This window comes from Hyaena hyaena, unplaced genomic scaffold (assembly GCF_003009895.1).
Source record: "Hyaena hyaena isolate Hyena2069 unplaced genomic scaffold, ASM300989v1 scaffold_28, whole genome shotgun sequence".
Lineage (NCBI taxonomy): Eukaryota > Metazoa > Chordata > Mammalia > Carnivora > Hyaenidae > Hyaena > Hyaena hyaena.
In genome coordinates, this window is record NW_024080660.1 from 2,231,652 (window position 1) to 2,258,970 (window position 27,319).

Here is a 27,319-nt window from a genome sequence, read left to right on the forward strand (position 1 = left end):
GGGGGTGTGGGGGAAGCTGGTTAGACTTAGACTGAGAACAAGGGCTGCTCCCTCCGCCTTATTGGATGAGTGCTGACCCGCCCCTGCGGGCCCATGGCTGTCTCACCGCAGGAGCCGGGAGTGGTGAGCCAAGGCCTCCAGACTGGAGATGCTGGGGTGGGTTGGCCAAGCCAGGCTTCTCTGAGCGGGGAAGGTAGAAACTCTCTAAGGGTCTCAGGCTTGCCTCTGCAAAGTAGGAGGTGCTGATCCCTGGGCCCTTCGAGCTTGTAGGGTCAACCCCTTACAGCCCCAGGACTCCCATCCACAAACTTGTCCCCTCTCTCTTACAGACCCCCCACACCTGACTTGCTCAAAACCCTCTCTCTGGGAGCCATCCTGATGGTGCCTTTGACACTACAGACCTCGGCTGGGCATTTCCCACAACAGAGGAAGAGGAAAGAGAAGCTGTGGCCTCGGGCAAGTGATGCCCCCGAGGCAACTTCTCTGTGACTCCATGGCCTCAAAAATGGGAGTAATAACAAACCACTCCATGGATTTTGAGAAATGGGTTAATATCCGCGACTCCCAGCACTGCCTGGCGCACGGTAAACGTCTGCAAATATGAGTTGCTGTATCCTTACTGTGGTTGTGATTCTGGCTGCCCCTTGCCCAGCCAGGGCATGGTATTGGTATTTCTCTGCTGAAAGAGAGCGCTCCGGGTGAGGGAGCTCTTCCTTGGGCTGAGGCTTCTGGACCTGTCCAGCCCCAGGGCCAGCATCACCTCCCTCGCTGCCCACCGCAGTCCTTACTTGGCAAGATGGTCTTATATCGGTCTTTGGAGGCGTGGCCAGGAATATCCAGGTCTTCAGGACTGACAAAGTTTGAGGGGATCTTCTGGCAGAGGGAGGAAATGAGTGAATAGCTGATATACTTTCCAGTCCCCTTTTTCCCCCTCCCCCCCTTATCTAGTAAAGCTGGGCCATTGCTCTTCTCTCCTGCCTTCAGTAGGTCTGGAAGGGGTGAAGGGCAGAAGACGGGGCACGGGGCGGTTTTCTCCCTGGGCCCTAGGATTCTCTGTCCTGAGGTCCCAAAGAGGAGGTGTCCCTGCAGTACCCATAATAGGGTGGCACCAGTTGGCTGTCTCTGATTCCTAAGGGCACATGGACTTGGAGGAGACCCCGAGTTCTTACCAAGAATTCCTCTTCCAGCTGCTTGGGGCTGGGCGGCTGGTGCTGCAGGGCCCAGCAGGTAAGGGGGTGTCCAGCTGTGCGCAGAAAGTGTAGGGTGACCTCCCGGGGTGTGTTCACTGAGCAGATGGGCTCCACAGCCCCCAGGGACCGCACATCCAGCATCAAAGCCACATTGGAGCCCCGCCTGCAGGCAGACAACCAGTGCCTAGTGAGCACCCAAGAACATTGCCGCTCTGGCCATTAGTATTGTTCTAGGATGCGTCTCAGGAGACTGCTCCTTGTCTGCCCCTTGACCCACAGGCCCAGTGGGTTCAAGGGCTCAGGCCCCTGCTACACGGCCTTCTTTTGTCAGTCAGATTGGGGCAGCCTTGAACCCAACTGCCCTCTCCAACTGCCCACCCCTGCCCATTCCTTCATGGCCCCTAAAGCTCAGACCGACATCTAGACCCAAGACAGCCCTGCTGCAGGGGAATGACTGGCTACTCAGCCCAACTTGGGAAGCAGGTTCAAGGCTGACATGAAACTTTATGCCCCAGACATGTAAAGGACATGCAAATGAACACGTTTGGTTTCCTTTCCAGATTGGAGGCAACAGCTGAGGGCCCTCTGGACCCAGCTGTCAGAGCTGGAGGGGCAGAGGGAAGGAACGGGGCACAGTCTCAGGGCTGGACAGGCCCCCCACTCTCAGGAAAGAACTCACCTCTCCTGCAGCCGCACATGCTTCTTGGCTGGTGCTTTGGTGGGTGGAGGCTGGGTCATGGCTGCCCCCAAGGAGCAGGTTGGCCGCTGTGCTCTGGAGCACCCCCCGTGGTCCTGGACCATGCTGGGGTGGGGGGCTGGGCCCAGGGGAGGCTCACTCAGCCATGAGGTTCACCTGAAAGACAGAGCCCCTCAGCTGCTGACCTCTGGCCTGTCTGACCATCCAGGAGCAGGCTCCCAAGTCCCGGCCAGCTGCCTGCTTTCTGGTACCTCTGTTTTTACTGGGGTGTCTCCTGTTCTCCCAGTAGCAATGCCATTTTCACTGTGGGAAGGCCAGGATCTCTACGGAGGGGCCCAGGGTGGTGGGCAGTCTGAGGTTGGAGTAGGGGCCAGACAAGGGGTAAAGACTGTGGGGGAGGGCAGGAAAGCCTGCGGAAGGAGCCAGAGAGGGGAAAAGAGGCCACCCGAAGCGGGAGTACAAGGGGCTCTAAGTTGGGGCTCAAGTGAAAGAAGGCAAGGGAGGAAATACAAATGATATGTTCTGTGTAGAAGGGAGAGAGAAGGCTCACAGAAACCACTTCTAGTCCAGGCCTTCTCTGACATGAGAGGTTTAAGGCCTCTCGTAGCCTTGGAGCCAGTTGGGGACCCTTATAGACCCTGTCCTAACCACTGGCAGCTTCCGAGTCCATTCTGGCTTCTGGGGTCTCTATCCAGGGAGGTAAGCTGTTGGGGGGGGGTTGTTTCCTTCCTCCTCTGCCCATCCCCCCATCTCCCGCCTCTGTAACCGTCACAGGAAATGGCCTCACCAAGCCCTTGAGCGACAGCGCATGGTGAGGCGACAGCTGGGGGCACAAGAGGGGGCATGGAGGTGGTGGGGCCATCTCCTCCTGGGGGACAGTCCCTATCTTCCAGAGCCAGGTCACAGCTTCTGAGAAGCGGGGGCGGTGTTAGAGTTGCAAAGCCCGGAGGGACGGAGGTGAGGGGACAAGAGCGGGGCCCTGTGCAGATGTGGGTGATAGAGAGAGGTTCTCCCAAAGCAGAAAGGGGTTCGTTAGCCTCTGCTGTCTTTGTAGCCCCCTACCCCACCCCGCGGCTCCCCTACCCTACCCCCCACCTCGGGGATATCAGCTGGGTCAGCACCCATTCACCAGCCAGGCCCTATAGCACCCAATGCAACCTCACTCACACCCGCCTTGGAGATGCCCTCCCATCTCCCCAGGGTTCACACCACCCCAGGACCACAGGGGCCCCTCCTCCCCCCATTCAGGTACTTACTGAAGCAGCTGTGTCCCCCAGGCTGCCTCTCACCAGCTGTCTGTCTGTCTGTTGGTCGGTCTTTGAGGCTGAGGAGGCTTCAGGAAGCCAGCTTCCTCCCTCTGCCCCTCCTTGCTGCCACCCACGCACACCCCAGCTGCACGCTGCCCTCCTGCGCCCGCAGCCACAGCCAGGGGTCGGTGGCTCTTGCCTGTGCCCCTCTGGGGGAGGGCTGGCCGTGTGCCAGCACTTCTGCCATGGTTGAAGGTCCTGCTCCCTGGGGTGGGACTGAGGCCCAACCGTTCCTGACCTCCCTGGTTCCCCTAGCTCCCAAGCTCTCTTGCTCCCCGTCTGTTTCTCCTCCGGGTCTTCAACACACCAAGCCTCTGCCCGCTTACTGGACAGAGCTCAGCTGACCCCCGGCTCCATGCAGCGCCACATGGACCGCCAAGTTGTTCCTGTTCAAGTTGGCCTTGTCCACACCCTGATTTCTACTCCTCTGCTTTTACCTCGAAGCCTTAGTCCCGGAAGCCCTTGCCCCTTTGAGCCTTGGGAGTTCATGGTCCAGCACAGGTTATTCCTTCTCAAAGAAGACGTGGGTGCGGACTTGGAGTGCGGTAGCGGGGAGAGGAAGCAGGTATCCCCGCTTCACGAAAGCCCAGGCCAGACCAGAAGGGTCAGCTTGAGGGCCTGAGCCACAGCCCAGCTCTCAGCTGCCTCGGTTTGAGATGGACCAGCTGGGAAGTAGCTGGCAGAAGCAGCTCGTAGAAGAGTCTGGGGGGCTTTCCCTGGCGCGCAGCCCCTCCAGGCCTCGTTCCTGAATCCTAACATCTATTCAGAAGACTTACAGGTAGTGGACAATCTCTGGCCCTCACACCGGGGGACTCTCACGTCTCTTCGCCTCCGGGGCACCTGGATGCCTGGGGCCTAGGAAGTGACCCCCACGTCCACGACTCCAAGGTCCCCCACCCCTGCCCCTGCCTCGCCTCGGCAGGCCCCTTGCTGGCCAGCAGCCCGGCTGGTTCATGCTCGCTGCAGCTTCTTCTCCCTTGTAACATTCCAAACACCCTTCCTTTCCTGGCCCCAACACGCGCAATCCTTGTCTTCTCTCTTCCTCCCACTACTGATTCAGCTGTCAAATGGTGACAGCAGAAAAGAAATGGTTTACAATAGACACAGGGGGTGGGCACACTGGAGGGGCGGTGGGGAGGGTGCCGGCCTGCGGCTGGCCCGTGGGGGAGGAGGGTTGGGATGACCCTCTGGAGCTCTGGAGGCCTCCCAGCGCCCGTCCTCGCTCCTGGGAGCGGCCACCAGGAACAGGCTCCCTTCTGAGCCCCTCAGGGCCCAGCTGGTCCTGGACCCTCCTTTACTCTGGGGATTGGGTGGTTTGCCTGATAGCAGGCTGATCAGAGCTGGAGTAGTCGTTGACTCTGGTCCCCAGAACAGGGTGTGGTGGTGGTTGGGTGTGGGGGGGGGGGGGGGGGGGGGGGGGGGGGGGGGTGCAGGAGAGCCTGGGAATCCCTGCTCAACCTGTGGAAAGTGACCCGAGGCTGGCCTCTGCTTCAACTGTTCCCCCAGGCCAACCAGGATCTCCACTAATGGGCAATGGGGCCCTGAGGATCAAAGAAGAGGGCAGGAGGGGATTAGAAAGAAAGCCACCCCCACCGGGCCAAGCTGTTGATTGTTATCAAGAACAGGAAGCTAGGATACCACAGGGGTGGGGAGGAGGAAGCAGGCAGAGCCTTCCCCCACTGGTCCGCCAGTGCCTCCAGGTTTCCACCAGGTCTCCGGGGTCTCAGCCCTGTTGGCCTCGGGTACGCCCTCTTACCCTCCCTAGGCAGCGGCAGTTTGAGGAGCTGGGAGCCGAGCTCTTGGGTGGAGAGCTAGGAGACTGGGGGCCAGGAGGTGGGAGAGGTAGTTGGTGTTGGGGGTGGGGGTAATAACGTTAGGCAAGACCCGGCGGATCTCTCAGTTCCCTTTGGGTGTGTTTGGGGTTGAGGGAATAGTCACTCCTTGCCTCCTGCCTCCCCCTCTTCCCCTCTGCTTAGAAATGCCTGGATATCTGAAGAGGTGTGGGGCTAGAGCTCTGGAGGGCTGAGGGCACCACCCACAAGCCTTAGATGCGCCAAGATGCCCTAGAGCGCCTTCTCCCCAGACCAGCCAGGCTGCTGGAATGGGGGAAGGCCTGGAGTTCCCTGGGAGTGACTGGACCCCCAGAACCTTCCCTGTCCCTAAGGTGGAGCTGCCCCAGACAGCTCACAAACCCTTCATCACTCCAGCCACTGATTTGCCTTCTGGAGTTGGGATTTAGCTTCCAGCCACCCTTGACTCCAAAAAAGGATAGCAATAGTTGAAAGTCAGTAAGACCGTGAGCAATGAATCTAAACTGTGGCCCATTAGCTGTGTGACCTTGGGTGTGTTACTGAACCTCCCAGAGGCTCAGTCTCCACATCAGGTTCCTCCCTACCTGGAGGGATGAGCCTAGCACCTCTCTGATCCGTCCAGTGGTGCTGAGCCTCTGAACTGCTCAGATGCTGTCCACTGGAGAGGTGGCCAGGGGAGGGGGCCAGGGGAGTGGTGTCTTGTGGGAGAGTCCCTGTCTCCTCTCCCACAGGCCCCTCACTTTGTCCAGCTAGCCTACAGGCACAGAGCTGCCTGGGCACACTGCCCCCTTCCTCTTGTCATTCCCTAGTCCCGGCACTGCCAGCCACAAGTGCCCCCCCTCCGGCCTCCGGTATGAGAAGCCCCTTGCAGGGGCAGCTGTATCTGGAATTCCCAGAAGTTCTTGTTCCTTGGAGGCACTGAGGGAGCAGGCCAGGCTGCTTTGAGCCCCAGAGTCAAAGGCCATCACCCTGTAAGATTCCAAAGGGGAGGCTCCTGGGTATGGGGCCTGCTGCTGGGGGCCAGGACTCCTGGGTTCTGCACTCTCCACAGGTCTTGCTCCCGTCCTTAGACCTCTTCATTCCTCTCTGGAGAAGCCCTAGGATCGTATGTCCTCCTCCACCCCCACCCCTCACCCCCCAAATCCTGGGCCAGCCTAGGCCAGCTTCCACCGCAGTGTTACAGGCCCCTGCTTGCCCCCTGCCTGGCTGAGTGGGGGAGGCAGAGATACAGAGGGCTAGGAACTGCGAGGGCTGATCCAGGAGAAGGCAGGGACACACTGGAGGAGGCCCTTGGTGGGTGGGGCAGAGAATTGCCATTAGGAAGTGTGGCAGTGTCTGGGCCAGCTGATGTGAAATCTGAAGGAAGAAGGAGACCCACCTGGCATGCCCTGGGGCCCTGCTTCTGTCCTGGCCATCCCGGAAGCCCATCCCCCGCCCGACCCAGTTTCCCTGACACCTTTTGGGTACCTGCTAGTGCAAGGGACTTTCCCATACCCCATACCAGCTGGCTGAAGGACCAGTGGTTCAGGCCACCTCGGCATCTGGGGAGCCGGGGCCAACCTGCCCGGAGATCCAGGAAAGAGCCGCATTCTTTACCAGGTTGCTGGAACTCAGGTCCCTGACCTTAGGACAGAAGAGAGTCCCTCCCTCTCTCCCAAGCCTAGAGCAGGGGAAACGGACATCTATTTTACAACATGGTCCTTCCTTCCTGGGGCCCTCCTGTCCCCCTCCCTCTCCACGATGTCCCTGGATGCCCCCATGGACACACGGATGCCCATGCGTGCCCATCCACTCTGATTAATATGGACATCCTCACGGCTCACGCACACGTGCACGCACACAGCATGTCCATCCACACGCGTGCCCAGGCTGCCGGCATGCACACGCACACGTCTCAGCAGGCTGCCGCCTCCGGTCCCTTGCTGCCTTCCCACAGCCTGGTCAGAGGGATCTAGGCCTACCCCCTCCCTGGTGACCTTCCCCGAGGTGTGGGAGGAAGAGTGGGAGACTTGGCTGTCCGGATCCACCCTGCCCCTCTCCTGCCTGGTGATTATCTCCCCCCCCCCCCCCCCCGGTGTGGGGGGTGCCCAAGGCCTGGCTTCAGGCCCTGGGAGAGGAGGGGGAGGGCCGGAAAGGAGCTGTGTGGGACAGCTGCAGGAAGAGACCAGGCTGGCTCGCGTTTGGGAATCGGGATGCCTGGACCTGTCCTTGCCCTCCTCTGCCTCCTGGCTGGCTCTCTCCAGAAGGAACCGGTAAGGTGCTCCGAGATCTCAGGAGGACCCCATGAGTTCTCTAGGGAGAGGATGTGGGTTTGTCTGTGGGAGTGGTTGCTGGGCAGGAGACACGGCCTTTGTGGTACTGTTTTTGCTGAATGGAGAGGCTTAGTCTGGGGAGGTTGCATCTTGTCTGTCAGAACCTTTCTATCCCCTGGAGCCCCCTCTTCTGTCCACAAGGCTGGCGGGGGCCGGGGCTGCCAGGTGTGCCTTCTACAGCCAGGGGCCTCCTCCAGGACTGTCCACAGGACTAGCTGTGGAGTCTGTGCTGTCCCCAACAGGTCCCTTTTGTGACGACTCTCAAGCAGGGTCCAAAATCCCCTGCCCCCATTACCTACAACCACGCCTCGCCACATTGCTTCTCTTAGATGCGGAATTAAGATGTTTCCAACCTTACTTTTCCCCTTTGCTGCTGCTGGTTGAGACTCTGCTAGAAAGAGCAAAGTGAGGTGCCCCAGGTGAGGCGGGAGGGGGAAGGGGCAAGGGCAGGATGTTTCCCCCACCTCTTGGGAACTTCTCCTTTAATATCAGTTTCCCCAGTTGCTCTCTGCCCCCCTGCCCCCCTTTGAAAGAGCACAGGCATGAATGTACACACACACACACACACACACACACACACACACACACACGCATGCACGCACACACACAGCCTGGAAAATCTGATGAGTCTGCAGTGCTCAGTTTCCAGGCCCCTATCCAGAGACCGGGGTGGGTGGCTCTGAGGTTTGGGGCCGGGTGGAGTGGGGGAAGGACAGGCAGCCCCTGGCTCTGAACTGAGCCAGTGGGAGGCTGAGTGGGTTTCTCTACGGGCCTGTCCTCCTGCCTGGGGCTGGCCCCTGAGAGCCTGGCTCCCAAGAAGCAGTCTTGCTGTTCAGTTTTTATACCTGCCTGTTTTCTGCATAGTCCCCCTCTCCACTTCCTGAGTTAGCGTCTGAGTCCTGGGCTCCTTTCCCAGGGCCCAGAGCCATTTCTTCCCCTTCTGTTCTGCCTCCCCCTCCCCTCGCCACTGTCAGCTGCCTTGGGGTGGGGACACATGGGTGAGCAGTTCCAGGTAAGTACCTGGCCTTAGGCTGGAATGAAGCAGACCTGCTTCTAGGCCAAGCCTAGCAAAACTCCCCTTGCCTGCAGCCTGCTGGGGGCTGGGGGCTGGGCAGGGATGGGGTGGGCACCACCGATCTACGTGGGAGGAAGTCAGACAAACATTCTAGAGACTTAAGTAGCTCCTCAGGGAGCTCCGAGCTGACAGGACCCTAATTTGGGGGGTTAGGAGCAGGATTTGGCTTCTTGGTCTGGGCTCTTCCTCTCTCTGGAGATCAGCTGGGCAGTGAGGGTGTGGGAACAGATGGGGCCTGAGGGCAGGGGGGCTCTTCTGGATCTATAATCGCTGTGACTCAGGGCCTTTAGGCTGTGCTCCTGTGCCTCTGTCCACACGGGAGTGGTGCCACATGGATGCACAGAGGGGGACACTCACCCACAGCTGGTCCATCCATTCTGCAGCAAAACACATCCACACGATGTGGACCCTCCTTTCCCTTCCCCGACCGAACACAGACACTCTACCCATCTGCCACGTGTTGATAGAGCCAACAGAACCACACTCCTCTCTGGGGTCAGGGAGTGTCCTGTGTGCCCACTTTGCTCTGTGTGCCCACTTGAGAGGCTGGCCCTTGCCTTGGTCTTTCCTGAGACCTCCCTGGAAAGTCAACTGCTGAAGGAGGGGTGGAGGCGGGGGAGGCAGAGGGAGAGGTGGGCTTGTCTGCAGCCCAAGAGGTGCAGTGCCCTTCTACCTTCTGGGCGCTGGAGTCTCTCTTCCCTCACGGAATCTTGCCAAGGCTAGGGGTGTGCGGAGGGGTTAGGGTCCAGGGTGAGAGGCACCCCCTTGCTCTTTGGCTGCCTGCTGCCTGCCATCTCCCTGAAACTTGGCCTTCCCACCCTTGCCCGCCTGCCCGTCCATCTGCCCGCCCGCCAGCCAGCCCGCCAGCCAGCGGGGCAAGGGGAGGGTTGGGGGTACTAGCTCCTCCCCTGCTACCTCCTAACTTTCCTTTACAGACATCGGAATGAGGCCTTCAGTACTGTTCGCTGTCTTCCTCTGGATCCAGGGCTTCTTGGCCCAGGTAAGGTGGGTCCTGGGGGCAGGCGGGCGGCTGGGGAGCTGTTCTCCGGGGCCCGTCCAGGCTCCCACCTCTCTGTGGGGCCCCACAGCTGGTCTGCATTAAGCAGAGCAGAGGCTGCTCCTTCCCAGCCGCTGGCTCAGAGGACAGACAGCAAGAACAAACTGCTTCGGCCTGCACGGGGCTCCTTCCCGAACTTTGGGTGTGCCTGTGGGTGATGCCCTTTTGTTCCTGTCTGGGGGAGTGCCGGACAAGAGGACAGCCTTCTCTCCGATCTTGGCCCTGTCCCCTGCTGGCTTTCACAGACCCCAGAGCCCTCTGCCCATTGCCTCAACCCTCCTCCCCCGCCTTCCCATAGGATGATGAGTGTCACACCCTGGCAAGGAGCCCAGACAGAGAGCGTGGAGGTAGGTGTCTTCGGTGGGGGAAGGAGGTCTGCCAGGTAGGGAGTGGGGGTGTAGGCTTGATTTCCCCATGTCAGGCCTTGTCTTCGCTCTGGCTCCCCCCTTTTTTTGGCCTTCCCTCCTTCTTTAGGGGAGAAAGGGTACCGGGAGACTCTGAATGTACCCCTTTTTCCCAGGACCACCTCTGAAAGAGAATGTCAGCAGCCAGGGGAGGCCTACTAGCCTCTTCCTGAGCTGGGGAGCTCTAGGGCCAGACAAGTTCAGCCATGCCCTCTGCCTCACCCACCTGAGTCCCCTGGGCTCTCCAGAAGGGCTGCAGGTCCAGGCCCACATCAACGCATCCAGCTTTGAGTTCCGGGACCTGGTGCCAGGAAGACGCTACCTGCTGGAAGTGACTGCCCTGGGGCCCTGTGGGTAGAGTGCCACCATCACCCTCACTGCCCACACTGGTGTGTGGCGGAGGTGGGGGGCGTAGAGTGCAGACATTGCAAAGGGTCCAAGCAGGAGGTAACTGTCCTGGAGGGTTGGCACAGGTCAGCGTAGCCAAGGAGGGCAACTTCTCTGAGGACCTGGCACAGTGACCCATTTAGAAGCCTTTGAAGCACAGGGATGATGCCCCTTTGGGCCTGAACTTGGTGCTTCTCTCTACTTCTGATGCAGCCCCATCAACTGTCTGCAACCTGCAGCTCCATAGCTCTGGGAGCCCATCCAGCCTCGAGGCCTCATGGGATGCTGCCCCCGGGGCGCAGGATGGCTACCAGCTTCTCCTCTACCACCTAGAATCCCAGACATTGGCACATAACATCTCCCTGCCGCCAGGCAGCCTGTCCTGCAATTTTAGCAACCTCCTACCAGGTAGTGAGTATGTTCTGGAGGTTACCTCCTGGGCTGGCAACCTCCAGGCGAAGACCAGCGCCCACCAGTGGACAGGTAAGACAGGCACCTGGCAAGGCCCATCTGGCAACCCAGAGCCTCCTGGGCAGCCCTGCCCCTATATAGCTGGGCTTCTGTTTTTCCCTTCTGCCGGGGCTGGTGCCGGGATCCTACGCCGGGGCTCATTCTCAAGCCTGACCTTGCTCTCTCCATCCTTCTTCCAGCCCCCGTGTCTCCCCACCAGCTGGCGCTGCATAGCCTGGGTACCAGTGCCCTGCAAGCTGCCTGGAACGGTTCTGAAGGGGCAGCCTGGTTCCACCTCATGCTCACAAACCTCTTGGAGGGCACCAGCCTGACTGCAGTAGTCAGACGGGGGGTCTCCAATCACACATTCCTTCACCTCTCTCCGGGCACCCCCTATGAGCTGACGCTCAGTGCTGTTGCTGGGCCCCAACAGGCAGCAGGGCCCAACGTCACCGAGTGGACCTGTGAGTGCTTGGGGAGGGGGCTCGGGGTTATAGCAGAGGCTCCTCAGCTCTTCTCTGGCTGAGTGGGTGAGATACAACTGGTGGAGGGGAGATTCATTTGGAACCCTGCGGGGAAGGGATGAGGCGTGGAGGGAGTGCCCCTCCTGTTGGCTGCCGGCAGGTGCCCGCCTAGAGAGGTGGTGGCGGTGTCATAGTCACCACTCGAAGCCTTCATGTGCCAGCCGCTGTGCTGTGCGTTCCTGCAGATCATCTCATTTAGTCCTCAAACCAGCCCCACGCAGGCATATCATCCCCAGCGGAGGGTAGAGGGAGCCAAGGTTTGCAGACAGGAGGGAACCAAGGTCAAGCAGCTTGTGAATGACCAAGCCCATCTCAGCCTGGGCTAAGTGTCTGCAGAGCCCACGTTGATGCTCAGAGAAGCACGGTCGTGCGGTGGTGAAGGGTGGAGGACCCAGGCTGCCTGGATTCTGAATTTCATTTCCGCCACTCACTGGCTGTGGGTCTTTGGATGAATTACTTTGTTTCCTTAAAACGGGGTGGTGATAATAGTGCCCGCTTTGCAGCGTTGTGGGGAGTAGATGTGAGATACTACATGTAGGGTGCTTGGTGCCCTGCTGGCATATACATCCTTGGTCTTGATGCGTTATTATTTCTGTTACTGTTGTCTGTGGCCCGATCCCAGAATTCACCCAGAACGTGGCAGATGGTAGCTGCTGGCCTCTGGAGAGAAAGGAGAAAGAAGCTAGACAAAGAAGCTGGCACAGGGAGGGTAGGATCTTTCTTATCAACCATTTAGGTCTTTCTGCACATATTTGCTTCTTTTACCCATAGATCCTTCTGTGCCCCTGGACCTGGTGCTCATTCCCCTGCCCTTGGAACTCTGGGCAAGCTGGAAGGTGGGGCCTGGTGCCCGGGATGGCTACCTGCTCAGGCTAAGTGGGCAGGTGGAAAAGACCGCCACACTGGGCCCTGGAGCCCTCAATGCCACATTCTCAGGGCCCCTGCCCACTGGACCCTACACACTGGAGCTGGGGGTCCTGGCTGGGCCCTATGATGCCTGGGCCCGGGCCAGTGCCTGGCTCAACGGTGAGTCTGGGCTGGTGGGGAATAGGGTGAGGTCCTCTCCGGGGGCACCTGCTGGGTTCTCAGTCTCCTGAATCTGCACCCTCTGCAGATTCTGCTGCCCAGCCCAGACAAAGCAATGATACCGCGCTGCAGCTGGATGGGCTGACGGCCACCAGGGAACCCAGGAGGCAGGCACTGCCCTACACTGAGGGAACCCCCGGCCTCCTTGGAAACAGCTCCGTGCCATCTGCTACCATGCAGGTCGCTTTGCATGAGCTGGGGCCTGGGGTGGACATTGGCTCCTCTCTGAGAAACACTACCCAGAGCCCCACAGGCCATACAAGTGAGTGCCAGCCACTGTGTCCCCTGGCCCTGGGGTGGGGGGAGGCCTTGCTCTGGGGAGGGAAATCTGGGTAGAGGGGAGGCTCAGGAGAGCTGGGAAGGGGCTTCACGGGGCCACAGACACAATATGGCCCCCTTACCAAACTGTCCTTCTCTTCAGAGCTGCTGGCACCACAGTCACTGGACGTCACTGGCAGGGGCAGCCCCTCTGACCTGACCATTGGTTGGGCCCCAGCTCCAGGGGGGCAGGAAGGCTACAGGGTCACCTGGCATTTGGAGGGCAGCCAGAGGTCACCAGGCAGTCTTATCGACTTGGGACCCGACGATTCCAGCCTGACTCTGAGGGGTCTGGTGCCCGGCTCCTGCTACACTGTGTCAGTGTGGACCTGGGCAGGGAACCTCAGCTCCCCCGTCCAGAAGACTCGTGCCTGCACCCGTGAGTTCCCAGGCTGCAGCCTTGGGGAGGCCGGCCCAGGACAGTGGGGGAGGGGCCCAGCTGCCCTTACCGCCTCCTCTTCTGTGCGCATCCTCTTGAGGTAGAGGGTCCCGTGTCCATCCAGGGTGGGCCTTTCAGGAATCATTTTGCAAGCATTTTCCACCTCCTACCATCTTGTTCGCCATCCACCCATCTATCCATCTATTCAACAAACATTTAGTGAATGTTTCCCATTTTTAGGTATGGGGTAGGTGCTGAGGCTAAAAATTATGAACAAGACAGTCTAAGAATATGGACAAATAAACAGAGAATATATAAACATATGTGTACGTATAAATATACATACGTGCACATGCATATGTAATGTGTATTATTTTATATATCATATAAAAACAGAAATGTGTGATGGGAATATGCACATGCCACTGTTTTCTTATAGGTGAAAACTGATGACTAATGGAGTTTTATGTGGTTCAGTCTGATCTTGTAGGACTTAAAGAACAGAAGGGAAGCCTGCTTAGGGAATCAGGGAAAGTTTCCTGAAGGAGAAGGAGAAGGAGAGTGAGCTGAGAAGCCTGTAGTCTGAGTAGGACAGAAAGGGGCTTTATGGAGAGGCTAAGCATGGACCAAGGCCCTCAGGAGAGAGAGGAAGAAGGAGGAGGAGAGGGAGAGAGGGAGAGAAAGAGGGAGAGAGAGAGAGAATGAGCTTGAGGGCACTGAATGTCAGCAGATGAGCTAGAGACCAGGGCCCAAAGGTCTAAACATTTAGGTGGGTGCTGGGTCTTGTGAGGACCCTGGGAGTCAGGCAGCACACTCTCAAGGAGCTGCCAGTGTGGGGAGGAAGCTGGATTTGTAGGCTGGCCTATAGGCTGGCAGGAGAAGGGCACAGGTAATGGGGCCAGGGAGGCAGGGAAGACAATGGCAGGGGGTTTGGGTCATTCCAAATCTGTTTCTTCCTTGAACTTGCAGTCCCTGCTCCTCCTGCCAACTTGAGCCTGGGCCTTGCCACCCAGCCTCCTGCCCTGACTGCCTCCTGGAGTGCCCCGCTGGGGGGCAGGGATGGCTTCCAACTGTGGCTTTACCGCCTGAGGCCCCTGACTCTGGAAAACAAGGAGGCTCTGGCTCCTGAGGTCCGGAACTTCTCCTGGACCCAGCTGCCCCCAGGCACCGAGTTCCTGGTTCAGCTGGCCACCTCGCGGGGCCCCGATGAGAGCAGCAGCGCCAATGCCACCGGCTGGACGCGTGAGTGTCCCCTGCACACCCCTCCCTTCCTGGCCACCCTTGCTGGTTGCATTCCCCGGGGGCCCTGTGTCCTCCCCTTGACCTCTTTGTCATCTGTGGGCAGGGAGCTAGGTTGACTGTAGTTGTTCCCTGATCTCTAGGCACCAGGAGATCCCACATCCCTAAGTGGGAATCCCCAGGGATCTGGAAAGTGGGCAGACCCCAGAGGCTTGCGCCCCTACAGTGGCTGCACCAAGCCACTCTCCAGGCTCTCATATGGCCAGTGCGGGGGTGGGGAGCAGTGGGGATGGGACCAGGACACGGCCTCGAACCCCCCCACCCCCGGGCTGGGAGTGTTTGATGGCGATGGTGGTGTTTACCCGGCCCTTAGCTAAGTGTTCTCCCCATGTTCTCTCATTTCCTCCTCATGGCAAGCAGCCTAGGAGGTGGCTACTATGGCTCTGCCCATTTCACAGATGAGGAAACCGAGGCACAGATAAGCAAAGTAACTTGCCCTGGGTTCCCATCAGCCCTAAGTGAGGAGTTGGGATTCCATTTCCGACACTGTGAGGCAGTCTGTGCTCCTAGCCGCATACTAGCCTCCAGAGAGGGGCAGGGGAGGGCCACGCACTTAGACACCACGCAGCACAACGCACAGCTCTCTCCTCCCATGGAGCCCTCCACAGCCATAGACCTGGGTTTGGAGGCTCCCTCTCACACCGGTCTCGTTCCTTCTGCCTTTTCTGTGTGCTGCTGTGTTCTTGCAAGAGCCAAAGTATAGCTGCTGTCGCCCTTTCCCCGCCCTCAGCATCATCCTTCTCCAATGTGGTGACCCGGGGGGGCCATGTGACCTCAGGGAGGTCTCAGAGGAAGCTGGAGAGACCTCCTGCTAGGAAGCAGGAGACTTGGGATTTAGCTATGACTCAGTCCTTAGAGCAAACATCGTACCTCTTTGAGCCTCAGTTTCCCCATTTGCAAAGGAGGTGCTGGCTAGGTGACTGGGCCAGGCTTATGTGACTCCAGGGGCTGTGCTCTGGCTAAGAGTGAAGGGGCTCTGCTTGGGCCCCCAAACTTTGTCTGTCCTTGAGAACCTGCCCAGTCACTTAGGGGGTCTTGCAAAGCTGTTTGGGTACAGGGGCTGGGGCTGTCCCACCCAGCCCTGCCTCCGGGAGGGCTGGCTGCTTTGGGAGGGGGAGGGGTTAATGTGTTAATGCAGATGTTAATGAGCCACCCCTGCTGTCAGCCTGAGCTGGTATTTCCCGACTGGGAAGGATGGAGGGACACAGGAGGGAAGAAGGACCCAGAGATGTGGTTTGCATTCTTTTCTTCTGTATTAGTGTGTCCAGCAGCCGTAGCAAACAAAGCACCTTGGGCTGGGGGCTTAAACAGCAAAAATTTACTCTCTCACGGTTCCAGAGGCTGGAGGTCTGAGATCAGTGAGTTGGCGAGATTGGTTTCTTCGGAGAGCCTCCAGCCCAGGATCTGTCCCAAGCCCCTGTCCTTGGTTTGCAGACGGCCCCCTGCTCCCTGTGTCTCGCATGGTCTTCCTTCCATGCATGACTGTGTCCAAATTTCCTCTTCTTATGAGTACCCAGGTCATAGGGGATTAGGGTTCCCTAGGGTCATAGGGGATTCGGTACTTAATTACTTCTTTGAAGATTTTATCCCCCCCCCCCAGTCATATTCTGGGGGCTAGGACCTCAACATGAATTTTGGGGGGACGTAGTTTGGCCCACAGCACCTCTCTTCTTCTCCACCTTCCCATATCTTGCTCTCCCCACAGCCCCCCTCGCCCCTCCTCTGGTAAATGTGACCCCTGAAGGTCCCACCCAGCTCCGAGCATCCTGGGTGCATGCTCCCGGGGCGCGAGACGGCTACCAGGTGACTCTGTACCAGGCGGGTGCCCAGGCAGCAGCCAGCACCGTGGGAGCTGAGGTGGACAGCACAAGCTTCTCAGCCCTGACCCCAGGCACTCAGTACGAGGTGGAGATCGTGTCGCAGGCTGGGCCTCTCCGCACCGCAGCCGCCAACGCCTCTGGCTGGACCTGTGAGTGGAGGGAAATGCAACGAGGGCAGGAGACGTGGGGAGGGCCGCCCCTGAGAGCCCTGGATTCTCTTCTTACCCCCCATGTTGGTCCCTTTTCCCAAATTTCACATCTGAGGGCCCTGCCTGGAGCCAGTGAACCTGTGGCCTCATGCACTGGGCCCTCAGGGCCAAGGCCAGCAGCCTTGCATCACGCCTCTCCTTCCCTCCACAGTCCCGCTCATGCCCAATGAGCTGTTGGTGTCGATGCAGGCGGGCAGTGCTGTAATCAACCTGGCCTGGGCCAGTGGCCCCTTGGGGCAGGGGGTGTGCCATGCCCAACTCTCAGAGGCAAGACACCTCTCCTGGGAGCAACCCCTGGCGCTCGGCCAAGCCCGTCTCGTTCTAAGGGACCTCACACCTGGACGCTCTCTCTCCCTGTCGGTGCTGTGCCAGGCGGGGCCACTCCAGGCATCCACTCACCCCGTGGTGCTGCCTGTTGGTACGTTGGCACGTGTTGGGGGAGGAGGAGCGGCAGGCTTCAGTCCGGGCTGGGGCCCTGCCCATTCTCCTCCAAGCCACCTGCTCCTCTCCGGAGGGGGCTCAACCCTGCCTTCCGTGGGGATATGCTTCCTGTGCTTGTTTAGTTGGGCAACGATGCCCAAAAGAGGAGCTGTTTCTCTGCGTAGCCGGGACCTCTTCCTGTGAACATAAATGCCCAGTCCCTCTGTACCTGCTGATTCTGATGGCTGCTGCCCCGGATGCCAGCCGCTTGGGGTGCACTGACCCCCACACAGCGCAGAACCTTTGATTCTGCAGAGCCTGGCCCCGTGAAAGATGTGCAGTGCCGGCCCGAGGCCACTCGCCTGGCCCTGCACTGGATGGTGCCCTCGGGGGACGTGGACACCTGTCTGGTGGTGGCAGAGCATCTGGCTGCTGGAGGGCACGCTCATGTCATCTTCCAGGCCAACACGTCTGGGGACGCCCTCCTGTTGCCCGGCCTGCTGCCTGCCACTTCCTATCGCATCAGTCTCACCGTGCTGGGCAGGAATGGTCTGTGGAGCCGTGTGGTCACGCTGCTGTGTGCCACTTCTGCAGAGGGTGAGCACTTTCCATGGTCTCTGGAGCCCCTCTCGGCTCCCTTAGCCTTCCTCCAACATCACCCGCTGGGGTCCTCACTGCCGTGGCCCTCCCTGCCCGGGGCTCTCCCTGTTCCTCCCTCCAGCCTTCCCCTGGCCCTGATCCAGACACCGGGGTCTCCCAGTTCTTATTTAGTTGTGCCCATCGGGCACTGGTTGCCAGGCATTGTAAGGGGTGCTGGGGATGTGACAGCACGGCCCCTGCCCTTGGTGATTGGCACCCAGTCAGGACCTCACGCTTCTCCTCTCCATCCCCAGGCTGGCACGCCCCAGACTTAGTGACAGCCCCCCAGCTGGAGCCCGAGGCGGGGATGGGTGTGATGATCACACGGGGTATGTTTGGCCAGGACGACGGGCAGATCCAGTGGTATGGCATCATTGCCTCCACCAACATGTCACGTGAGTTCTGGGCCAGGAGGGCACAAGAGACCCTGGCTCTTGCCCAGTGTGGGATGGGGGGCGGTGGTCCAGATACTAGACTGCTAAGATGAAATGCCTGCAGCTGGCATGAATGCCGGAGTAGGAAGAGAGACCCAGAACATTCTTGAAGGTAGGGCTGATGTTGTGCTATGCATGGTGGGAACATGCTACAGAAATAGGGTAGCTGCTTTGTGGGCAGGGAGAGAGGCTTCGGTCCCACGCTGACCCGGCTCTTCCCCTTTCCTATTCTTCTGCAGTGGTGCGGCCGCCCCAGGAAGCCATCAACCGCACGTGGTATGACCACTACTATGGAGGACATGACTCGTACCTGGCCATCCTGCTTCCCAACCCCTTCTACCCAGGGCCCTGGGCTCTGCCGAGATCCTGGATGGTGCCTATGGGTACAGAGGACTGTGGCCAGTCCCAGGAGATATGTAATGGGCCACTCAAGCCAGATTCTCAGTATCGGTGAGGGCTGAGACTGAAGGGAGGGGTGTGTGGGGGTGCATTTTAAGTGTCACTGATGGGCTATTTGCACATTCCCTCCACAAAAGATCTGGACTGACTTACAAAGAGAAAGCATTGGTTGGCCCATAAGGGTCCACAGAGTTATTTTGACCGGGCTTCCTGGTAGGCAAGGCAAAAAGGAGAACACCCATCTGTTACATGGTTCTTTTTTCAGAAAGAAAAGGGGGGATGGATTCTGTTTCAGCTTTTCAGGGATGCTTAGGTACCTGTTCCAGGGCTTCTTGCTGTCAGAATAGGGAAGGGAAGATGGAAGAGAAGTCAGGAGTAGCTTGTTCAGGTAGTGTGACACATAACCTCTGAACAGGTGGGTGTGAGGGCGCCCCCGCTATTTGAGTGTCTATTGCTAATGACTCAGTTTCTTGGGAGGGGCTTCGCCCTCTTTGTTTGTCCCTTCAGAACAGAAGGTCCTGTCTCTCTGCCCCAGGTTCAGTGTTGTGGCCTTTACCAGATACAGCCCTCTGGAGACCATTATCTCCTTCTCTGCCTTCTCAGGTAGGGTGGCCACCTGACTAGGGTTCCAGCTGGGCCCTGGGGCAGGGGAAGAGTGCTGGGACACCCCCCCCTCCACCCCGGTTCTGAGGCTTCTCCCCAATCAGCACCAGGTGGGATTGAGCTTGGATCCCAGGGAGGGTTTGTCCTGCCCAGCAGAGCTGGGTGACCCAGAGCCAGTGATGAAGGTGCCGCTGGGCACCAGGCCTGGCCTGGGTGGGCTGCGGGGGCAAGTAGGAGAGGCCGAGGCATTAATGAAATGGTTTTTGTCACTGCCCACGATCCGACTACCTTCCTGCATGGCCCCCCTATGTGTTGCCGCTCCCAGGCCACTGAGGTTCTAGAGCAGAAACGTAAGGCAAGTCGCAAGTGGGAACCATATATGTAGCTTAATATTCCCTAATTATGTGAAATGGGTCAAAATAAACAGGTGAAATTAATTTTAATAACATTTTATTTAAACGAAGATATCAATATTATCATACCAACGTGTGACCAGTGAAAGAATCTTAATGAGATACTTTATATTCTTTTTTTATTACTAAGTCTTTGAAATGCTATTTGTATTTTATGCTTACAGCAAATATTAATTCGCAGTAGCCATATTTTAAGCATCCCATAGCCCCATGGGGCTAGTAGCTACCATATTGGACAGTGTAGTTCTAGAAGGTCCAGGAAGCCATGTCCCTACCCTCTTCTCTTCTTTGAGGATGTCAGGGAGGGGAGTAGAGCCTTTGGGGCAAGCTCAGAAGCCAGGGGCAGGGAGAGCTTGCTGGGTATTTTCAGTCCCCATGCAGGATGCCCCCCCCCCACCTTGGCAGCCATTTGGGGTGGGATATGGGACTTCTGAGGGGGGTTGTCACTCCACCCAGAGGCTCTCAAGTCCGGTCACTGCAGAGCAGTGGGACAAGGCTACTATACCCCACCTTTCCTTTGTTCTTTATAGAGCCCCGGGCCAGTGTCTCTGCAGCAGCCATGCCCCTCCCAGCGGCAGTGGGCATCATGATGGGCTGTGTCCTCACTGTCTGTGCCCTGCTGGGCCTGCTGTGCTGGAGGAGGGTGAAGGGGCAGAAGTGAGTGAGAGCGAAGGCTGGGGGCCAGCGTGGCAGAGGGGGGAATGGCTTCTTCCCCAAGTAGCTTCCCATGCCCCTGCCCCATTGGGCTCCCCCCACCCCCCACACACCTCTTCATCCTTTGCAGGGCAGAGAAGAATCGGTTTTCCCAAGAGCTGACCGCTTACAACCTGCGGTGAGGCACTTTCCCGTGTCCCCAGATGGCGTGCTGGGCACAGGTCAAGGTGGCATCGCCCAGTCCCCCCAGCAGCCTGCGCCCCTGGGACTCCTTGTCAGTCACCTCCCAGCTTTGTCACACCTGCATGAGGCCTTTCTCAACCCTAGAGCTCTTCTGGCTCCTCTCGGCCCGTGCAGCCTCCTCACCCTCCTCCAAATTCACCTACCCCAGTCCTCACCTTACCCCTGACAAACCACTCGGACCGTATCAGGCCGAATCTCTTTGTTTCCCCTGTGATGTTAGATCTGTAATTCTCTCCTCTGGTCCCTCCTGAGCCCCTCTAGTCAGCTGCACGTTGAACTGACATCAGTGAGCACTGACTGTGCGCAGAAGCCCTCCTCAGAACCAGTGAGGGGCCTTCACGTATATATCCTGTCTTCTCGGCCCTCCTCCCTCTGTCCCCTTGTCTGTCTTTCTGCACTGGGGTTCGGCGGCCCAGGCTGTGCATCAGCATGTGTGGAAAAATGCGTCCTGGCTTCATGCCAGGGGGTGTGCCAACTACCCACTGAGCTCAGGGCAGGCCTCTGCAGTGGGCCCACTCCTTCCCTCTCCCGCCAGGCGGACCCACCGACCGATCCCAATTCAAAGCTTCCAGCAGAGCTTTGAGGCCAAGAGCGCCCATGCTCACCAGGCGTTCTTTCAGGAGTTTGAGGTGAGGCCTCTGCTGCCCTCAGGCTCGGAGCAGAGAGGACCTGGGGCACCTAGGTTGGGCTGGGCTTGCCCTGAAGTCCAGGGGGCGCTTCCAGCTGTGTATACCCCACCCCTGTCCCTCTCCTGCTGTGGGGTGAGGTGGGTCCACTTCAGAAAAGAGCGCCCGGTCCAATCTCTGCAGGAGCTGAAGGAGGTAGGCAAGGAGCAGCCCAGGCTGGAGGCTGAGCACCCTGCCAATGCCTCCAAGAACCGTTACCCGCATGTGCTACCCTGTGAGTGCCGGGAGCAGATGGCCAGGGCCGGGCCTGGACGAGGGGGGCTGCGTGGGCCCGGGGAACGGCACACACAGCTTTCTCCTCTGCAGATGATCACTCCCGGGTCAGGCTGACTCAGCTGGAGGGAGAGCCCCACTCCGACTACATCAATGCCAACTTCATCCCGGTAAGGGCCGCCTTCAGAGCTGTCGGTGGGTGTGTCTGCTTGGGAGACGGGCTGCCTTGCGGGACACGCTGTCCTACCCTAGCTGTAGTAGCTGTCCACAAAGATCCCCAGCTTGTGTTCCTTTAGGTCGATCCAGCAGGTATTTATTGAGGGCCTACTGTGTACCAGGCACTGTGCTGGGCCTGTTGGAGCCAGAGCTGTCTACCTGTATTCTCACCTTCAAAGGAGCACACTGTGCGTGTGTGTGCACAGGCACACATGCTCTGCGTGTGTGTGTCACATCTACCACTTAGTGTGACAACTGCCATAGTAAAGGGACAAGCATGGTCCATGCCCCTTCAATGTGGCGCTGGGGTGGTGGTGGTGTCTCTGAAGCCACCCTTCTGGTTTGAATTCTTGGTGCACATATGTGGTCACGTGCACATGTGTAGGCACATTATTCTCACTCCTGTAGATCACACAAGGCCCATTTTCTGCTGTGTGCTTGGTGGAACCCAGGGGACCAAGGTGTCACCAGTCAACATGTTCCTGTCTTCCACACTCGCAGGGCTACACGCACCCGCAGGAATTTATTGCCACCCAGGGGCCTCTCAAGAAAACTCTGGAGGACTTCTGGAGGCTTGTGTGGGAGCAACAGGTCCAAATCATTGTCATGCTGACTGTGGGCATGGAGAACGGGAGGGTGAGCATGCCTTGCAGTTTCCAAGAATGGCCACTAGGTGGTGCATGTTCCCCTTATAGGAGTTACCCTCTTGCTATCTTAGGTCTGGAAAGGTGGGTTAGGCAGGAGAGAGGTCAATCAGGCCTGGAGGGGTCCCCAGGGCCACCAAGAATGGGGAGGCAGGAAGAGGGACCAGGAACTCAAGCTCCCCGGTTGACTCCATTTCCTCTGACCTCTGCTGTTTCTTGTTTTCTTTTCTTTTTTTTAAATTTAATTAATTTATTTTTGAGAGAGAGAGAGCAAGGGGAGGAGGGGCAGAGAGAGAGGGAGACAGAATCTCAAGCAGGCTCTGTGCTGTCAGCACAGAGCCCGAGGTGCGGCTTGAACTCATGAATCGTGAGATCATGACCTGAGCCGAAATCAAGAGTTGGACGCTTAACCGACTGGGCCACCCAGGTGCCCCTCTTTTTTTTTTAAGTTTGTATTTATCTATTTTGAGAGAGAGAAAGCGCAAGTTGGGGAGAGGCAGAGACAGAGGGTGAGAGAGTCCCAAGCAGGCTCAGCACTGTGAACATGAAGCCTGATGCAGGGCTTGAACCCATGAACTATGAGATCATGACCTGAGCCAAAATCAAGAGTCTGATGCTTAACTGACTGAGCCACCCAAGCGCCCCTCATCTCTGCTGTGTCTCGTTGTCTCCACCTGCTCTTGTTCTAGGCAGAGAGGGGCAAAGGAGTTAGGAGAAAGGATGGGGTATGAACTGCCCCAGGGTGGGCATCAAAGATAGAGCATTCTGCATCCTTTCTTTCAACAAGCCTGGTGGATGACTCTTCTGTGCCCTGTTCGATGCAAAGCCCTGGGACAGAGAGAGCACCTGCTGGGTTTGTCCTCCAGCTGGAGCAGCGAGGCAAGGCCAGGCGGCCCTCAGTAAAGCCATCCAATTTTGCAAAGGAGCCCAACAGATGCCTTCAAAGCCCTAAGGGTCATATGAGAGGTGTGGGGGTGACAATGCTGGAGGCCCACCAGAGCAGAGAGGCTTCCGGAGGAGGTGGCCATGGAGCTGGGTTTGAACAGAGAGCAGAATTATAACAGGGTGGCAGAGACCAGAAAGATGGGTGGGGAGGGTTGGTCCGGATAAACCAAGGGTGGCAGTAATGACGCTGGGCCACCCCCCACCCTTGCCCTGACCCTCTGGCCCTAGGTGCTGTGTGAACATTACTGGCCAGCAGACCTTACCCCCGTCACCCATGGTCACATCACAGTCCACCTGCTGGCTGAGGAGCCCGAGGAAGAGTGGACCCAGAGGGAATTCCAGCTGCAGCACGTGTGTGCCCCAGGGGACAGGGCAGGGTGGGGTGGGCATTCAAGCTGAGACTCGAAGAAGGTTGCCTCCCTGCCTGTGTCCCCAGGCCTCCTTCCTTCTGAGAGTGGAAAGCACTCAGCCGCTGTCCAGGGAAGTTGGTTAGGGAGGGGTAGGGAGGCCCTGGGAAGGTTAAAGTGTTATCTGGAGCTACACAGCGCGTCAAAGGTAGAACTGCGTGAAGTGACAGTGTCTGGCCTGCCCTGCCCTCAGCTCAGGGCTTCCTGCTTCACCCCTCACCCCTTATGCCCATCTGCTTGCCAGGCTGTGAGCTCCTGGGGCAGGAAAGCCGGGGATCGGCATCACCCCTCTGCCTGGGCACCCCTTATAGGCAGACACTACCCGAGAGGCTGGAGAAGGAAGAGGTCGCCAGAAGCATGTGATCTGAGGGGCAGGCTTAGCTGTCACCATGCTGAGGGTGGAGGTATCAGTCACCTTGCCCTCAGGGATCTGGTGAAGAAGGCTGAAGGGCTGAACAGAGGGACCCTGGGGTTAGACCCCCACTCCCCTTCCTCCCCCTCCTCAGATTGCCCAGCAACAGCAGCGGAGGGTGAAGCAGCTGCAGTTCACCACCTGGCCTGACCACAGTGTCCCTGAGGCCCCCAACTCCCTGCTCACCTTTGTGGAATTGGTGCGGGAGCAGGCACGGGCCACCCAGGGCACCAGCCCGGTCCTGGTGCACTGCAGGTGAGGGCAGGTGGGGGCAGAGGCTGAGGGAGGAAGGGGAGGCGGGCTTGTGGGACCTCTCGCTCGGCTTAGCCCCAGGGCTGTCCCCACAGTGCGGGTGTGGGGCGCACGGGCACCTTCGTGGCCCTGTCAAGGCTGCTGCAGCAGCTGGAGGAGGAACAGGCGGTAGACGTGTTCAACGCGGTGTATGCGCTGCGGCTGTACCGGCCCCTCATGATCCAGACCCCGGTGAGGGCTCAGCAGGCTGGGCTGGGCAGCCAGGGTCCTGAAGGAGTGGGCAGGAGGTGGATTGGCAGGGATGGGGAGGGGGTGGGGAGCTGTGGGTGGGCAGAGGGAGGCCGCACCTCAACCTGGAGGGGCCAAGACCAGGAACTCCAGGGGGCGGGACTCTCTAACATGTCACCATCCTATCTGGGCTTCTGTTTCCCTTTCTGTCAAAGGGGAGGTGGGGCAGACCTCTCCTAGCTTTGACTCTGTGCCACAGTGTGGGCAAGTTCCCAAATGGACCCCCGCTCCCCACTTCCCTGTTTTGCTGGCTGGGCCCTTGGGAGATCTCTCTGCTGGGCCATACTCTCTTAGAGGACCGACTCCTCCTCCTCCTGCCAGAGCCAATACATCTTCCTGCACAGCTGCCTCCTGAACAGGATTCTGGAAGGGCCCTCGGACACCCCTGAGTGAGTTGCAGCTCCCCCGGGGCCCTTGTGGGGTGGGGGCACAGATCCCCTGTGCCCTCCCTCCAACAGGTCCCTGATCCTGTCCATGGGCAGAGCTGAGAAGAGCAGAAGCGGGAGCTGGGGAACCCCGAGTGCCTTCTCCCCTCTCCGCCCCTCCCCGAGGTCCCAGCCCGTCTCGGTGACGAACTTTGCACAGGCCTGCGCCAAGAGGGCGGCCAATGCCAACGCCGGCTTCTTGAAAGAGTACAAGGTGCGCTTCAAACCAGGGATGGGTGGCAGCTGACCGGGCTGTCCTTGCCCAGGCAGCACTTCTGTGGGCTCTGTGCTGCCGAGCCTCCAATGCACATCTCCCCCGTCCCCCACCCAGCTCCTGCTCCAGGCCATCAAGGACGAGGCTGACTCTTTCGCGCCCCCTCCTGGCCATGAGCAGCACAGCACAGTCTCCTGTGAGTGCCTGCGGACTGCGGGTGGCTGGGCGGGGCCCGGGGCGGGGAGAGGGCCTCAGGCGACCTCACCGTCACCATCTTCCCTCAGATGACTCTTCTCAAGTGCGGTCTTCTCCGATGGAGGAAAGCCCCCCCAGTGAGATGCTCGAAGCCTGGCTCTTCCCAGTGAGATGATGCCCTATTACTTGCCCTCTCTGATCATTTGTGCCTCTTAAGCTGGAGCTGGGGTTTCTGGGGGGCCCTAGAGCTGTGGTAAGCAGGGGGCACCCTCAGTGCCTGGGAATCAGCGAGTTGTGCTCTGCAGGGTGGGCCCTCTGGCCACGACCACGTTGTGCTGACTGGCCCTGCAGGGCCCGAGGAGCTCTGGGAGCTGGTGTGGGAGCACGGGGCCCATGTGCTGGTCTCCCTGTCCCCGCCTGACACCGGGGAGAAGGTGAGGGGGCCAGAGAGACAGAGAGTGGGAAGCCTCAGGAGCTGGGGCAGGGGTGGGTGGGGGAGGTTGTGGTGTGGCTGGCCTGTGACCAGGGTGTTGGCAGAGAGCTTGGGAAGTGGCCTAAGCAGTCTGGACTTGGTCCGATCCACAGGAGTTCTGGCCAACGGAGAAGCAGCCCGTTGTCATGGACATGGTGACAGTGCACTGGGTGGCTGAGAGCAGCGCTGCAGGCTGGCCCTGTACCCTCCTGAGGGTCACACATGTAGGTGCTGGGGCCACAGGGTGTGGGGCGGTGGGCTCTGTGGAGGAGAGTCTTGTGCTGGTTTGCCTCTGCTTCTCCCTGGCACCAATGCCAATGTCTTTGTCCCCAGGGGGAGAGCAGTAAGGAGAGGCAGGTGCAGAGGCTACTGTTTCCGTGCTGGGAGCCAGGGCAGGAGCTCCCTGCCACCACCCTGTTGCCCTTCTTGACTGCCGTGGGCCGGTGCTGCTTTCGGGACACGATGAAGCCAGGCACACTGCTCAGCCACTCCAGGTGCTGCTGCACAAAAGCCTGGGGGGCATGGGTGCTGGGACTCCCTCACTGCCTCTCTGGCAGGACCTCACATCTGTCTCACTGAGCCCTGCTTGGGTCAGTCTACACAGTCTCCCAATGCTCCCATCTCCTTCTTACTCTGGATATCTTTCAGGAATATGACATCTTTTAGGAATATACCCCCTCCCTGCTTGGGCCCAAGCTGACTGGTTCACTGGGTGCCCAGTGTCCCTTTCCCAGTCCCCAGGCCCAGGCTGGGTTTCCCCATATACCTGGGAACCCCAGCCTTCTCTATACTGCCCACCTGCCCCTGCTCCCATACCCTATTTAACTCAAGGTCAATTGCAGCAAGGGTGTGGCTCACCTGGGCACCTTCCTGGCGATGGACCAGCTGCTGCAGCAGGCGGGGGCTGAGCGCACTGTGGACATCTTTAGCGTGGCCTTGCAGCAGTCACAGGCCTGTGGCCTCATGACCCCAACGCTGGTGAGAGGCCACCAGGGCTTAGTTGTGGGGGGCGGGGGTAAAGGGGTAGGGAAGGTTCTAGGAGCCACCCGTAGGCAGCACTATTTGGGAAGTCACCAGGCAGTGCTGGGGACCATGATGCTCCCGGATGGAACCCGAAGGGTTAGGGGTCACAAGGGAGCCTTTCGGCACCAGTTTTGGGCAGGCAGGGTGAGGCTCCTTACCCCGATGCCCACCCCCAGGAGCAGTATATCTACCTCTACAACTGTCTGAACAGCGCGCTCACGGATGGGCTGCCATGAGTCGGCACCAGTCACTGTGCTGTATGGGAGCAGAAGACGCCTGTGTCCTGCTGGGCAGTGACCATCAGCCTCAGCAAGCCCACTGGGGCCCAGTTTCGCTGGGAGGGCCCCTTGCACACTGGGCCCTGTGTCGTCCCTGTGTCGTGAAGGGGAAGGGATGAGCAATAAAGAATGTGCTCCAGCCTGAGACTGAGTGTGTCTGTCTGTCCACCCTCCAATGAGGAAAGAAATGGCCTCAAAGATTCGCAGGACATGGGGCCCAGTGCAAGGGCCTGGTGGGCAGCCACGAGCAGGGGGTCTGGCCGAAGCAGCTGCCCCACAGCCTGCATGCTGTGGCTTTTCCCGGGGAGCAGCCCCCGATGTCCCAGCCTCTAGTTGCCTCAGACTTTAGTTTCTCCATTGGTCCCTAGTGTCCTGGGGCACCCCAGATCCAGAGCCCCAGTTACTCAAGGCTCTGCCCCACCTACCACCCCTGTGTGTCGCAAAGACCAATCGTGGTCCCTTCTCCTTGCCGTCGCTTGCCTTCTCCTGCCATCCCCAGCTGTCTCCACCTGCCAGCAT

The 27,319-nt window shown here is 59.0% G+C and overlaps 2 protein-coding genes across 3 annotated transcripts in view; one reads left to right on the top strand and one right to left on the bottom strand.

The window, feature by feature from the left end:
• Positions 1-3,233, bottom strand: part of PTPN7 (protein tyrosine phosphatase non-receptor type 7) — an 11,823-nt gene extending 8,590 nt beyond the window's left edge. Inside the window, exons 1-4 of one of the 2 annotated variants that reach the window (XM_039227412.1) lie at positions 3,144-3,233; positions 1,870-2,043; positions 1,170-1,353; positions 789-870 (exon numbers count right to left, since the gene is read on the bottom strand). In XM_039227412.1, the coding sequence (XP_039083343.1) occupies positions 789-870; positions 1,170-1,353; positions 1,870-1,991 (388 nt within the window). In that variant the 5' untranslated portion in view covers positions 1,992-2,043; positions 3,144-3,233. Of the gene's footprint in view, positions 1-788; positions 874-1,169; positions 1,354-1,869; positions 2,044-3,143 lie in introns of both variants that reach the window. The other variant, XM_039227411.1, reaches the window with a different exon arrangement.
• Positions 3,234-7,199: 3,966 nt separating this feature from the next.
• LOC120228828 (receptor-type tyrosine-protein phosphatase V-like) lies at positions 7,200-26,945 on the top strand. Its single transcript, XM_039227415.1, has 33 exons — positions 7,200-7,257; positions 9,328-9,392; positions 9,748-9,796; positions 10,454-10,723; positions 10,891-11,154; positions 11,986-12,240; positions 12,329-12,562; positions 12,722-12,997; positions 13,967-14,239; positions 16,002-16,265; positions 16,477-16,743; positions 17,061-17,342; positions 17,639-17,779; positions 18,058-18,268; positions 18,753-18,820; positions 19,764-19,890; positions 20,018-20,065; positions 20,666-20,759; positions 20,940-21,030; positions 21,123-21,199; positions 21,747-21,881; positions 23,063-23,185; positions 23,748-23,908; positions 24,001-24,136; positions 24,515-24,582; positions 24,745-24,832; positions 24,950-25,028; positions 25,117-25,193; positions 25,333-25,461; positions 25,613-25,723; positions 25,833-25,993; positions 26,342-26,477; positions 26,699-26,945. Exons 2-33 carry the CDS (start codon positions 9,336-9,338, stop codon positions 26,756-26,758), a joined length of 4,812 nt encoding a protein of 1,603 aa, XP_039083346.1. The 5' UTR covers positions 7,200-7,257; positions 9,328-9,335; the 3' UTR covers positions 26,759-26,945.
• The last annotated feature ends 374 nt before the right edge of the window (positions 26,946-27,319 follow it).

Excerpts from the sequence above, each read along its gene's own strand:
- LOC120228828 (XM_039227415.1), top strand. The coding sequence starts at position 9,336 with ATGAGGCCTTCAGTACTGTTCGCTGTCTTCCTCTGGATCCAGGGCTTC. Across the intron at positions 16,744-17,060 it reads CCCCGTGGTGCTGCCTGTTG|AGCCTGGCCCCGTGAAAGAT; the intron begins GTACGTTGGCAC and ends TTGATTCTGCAG. Across the intron at positions 17,780-18,057 it reads TGCCTCCACCAACATGTCAC|TGGTGCGGCCGCCCCAGGAA; the intron begins GTGAGTTCTGGG and ends ATTCTTCTGCAG.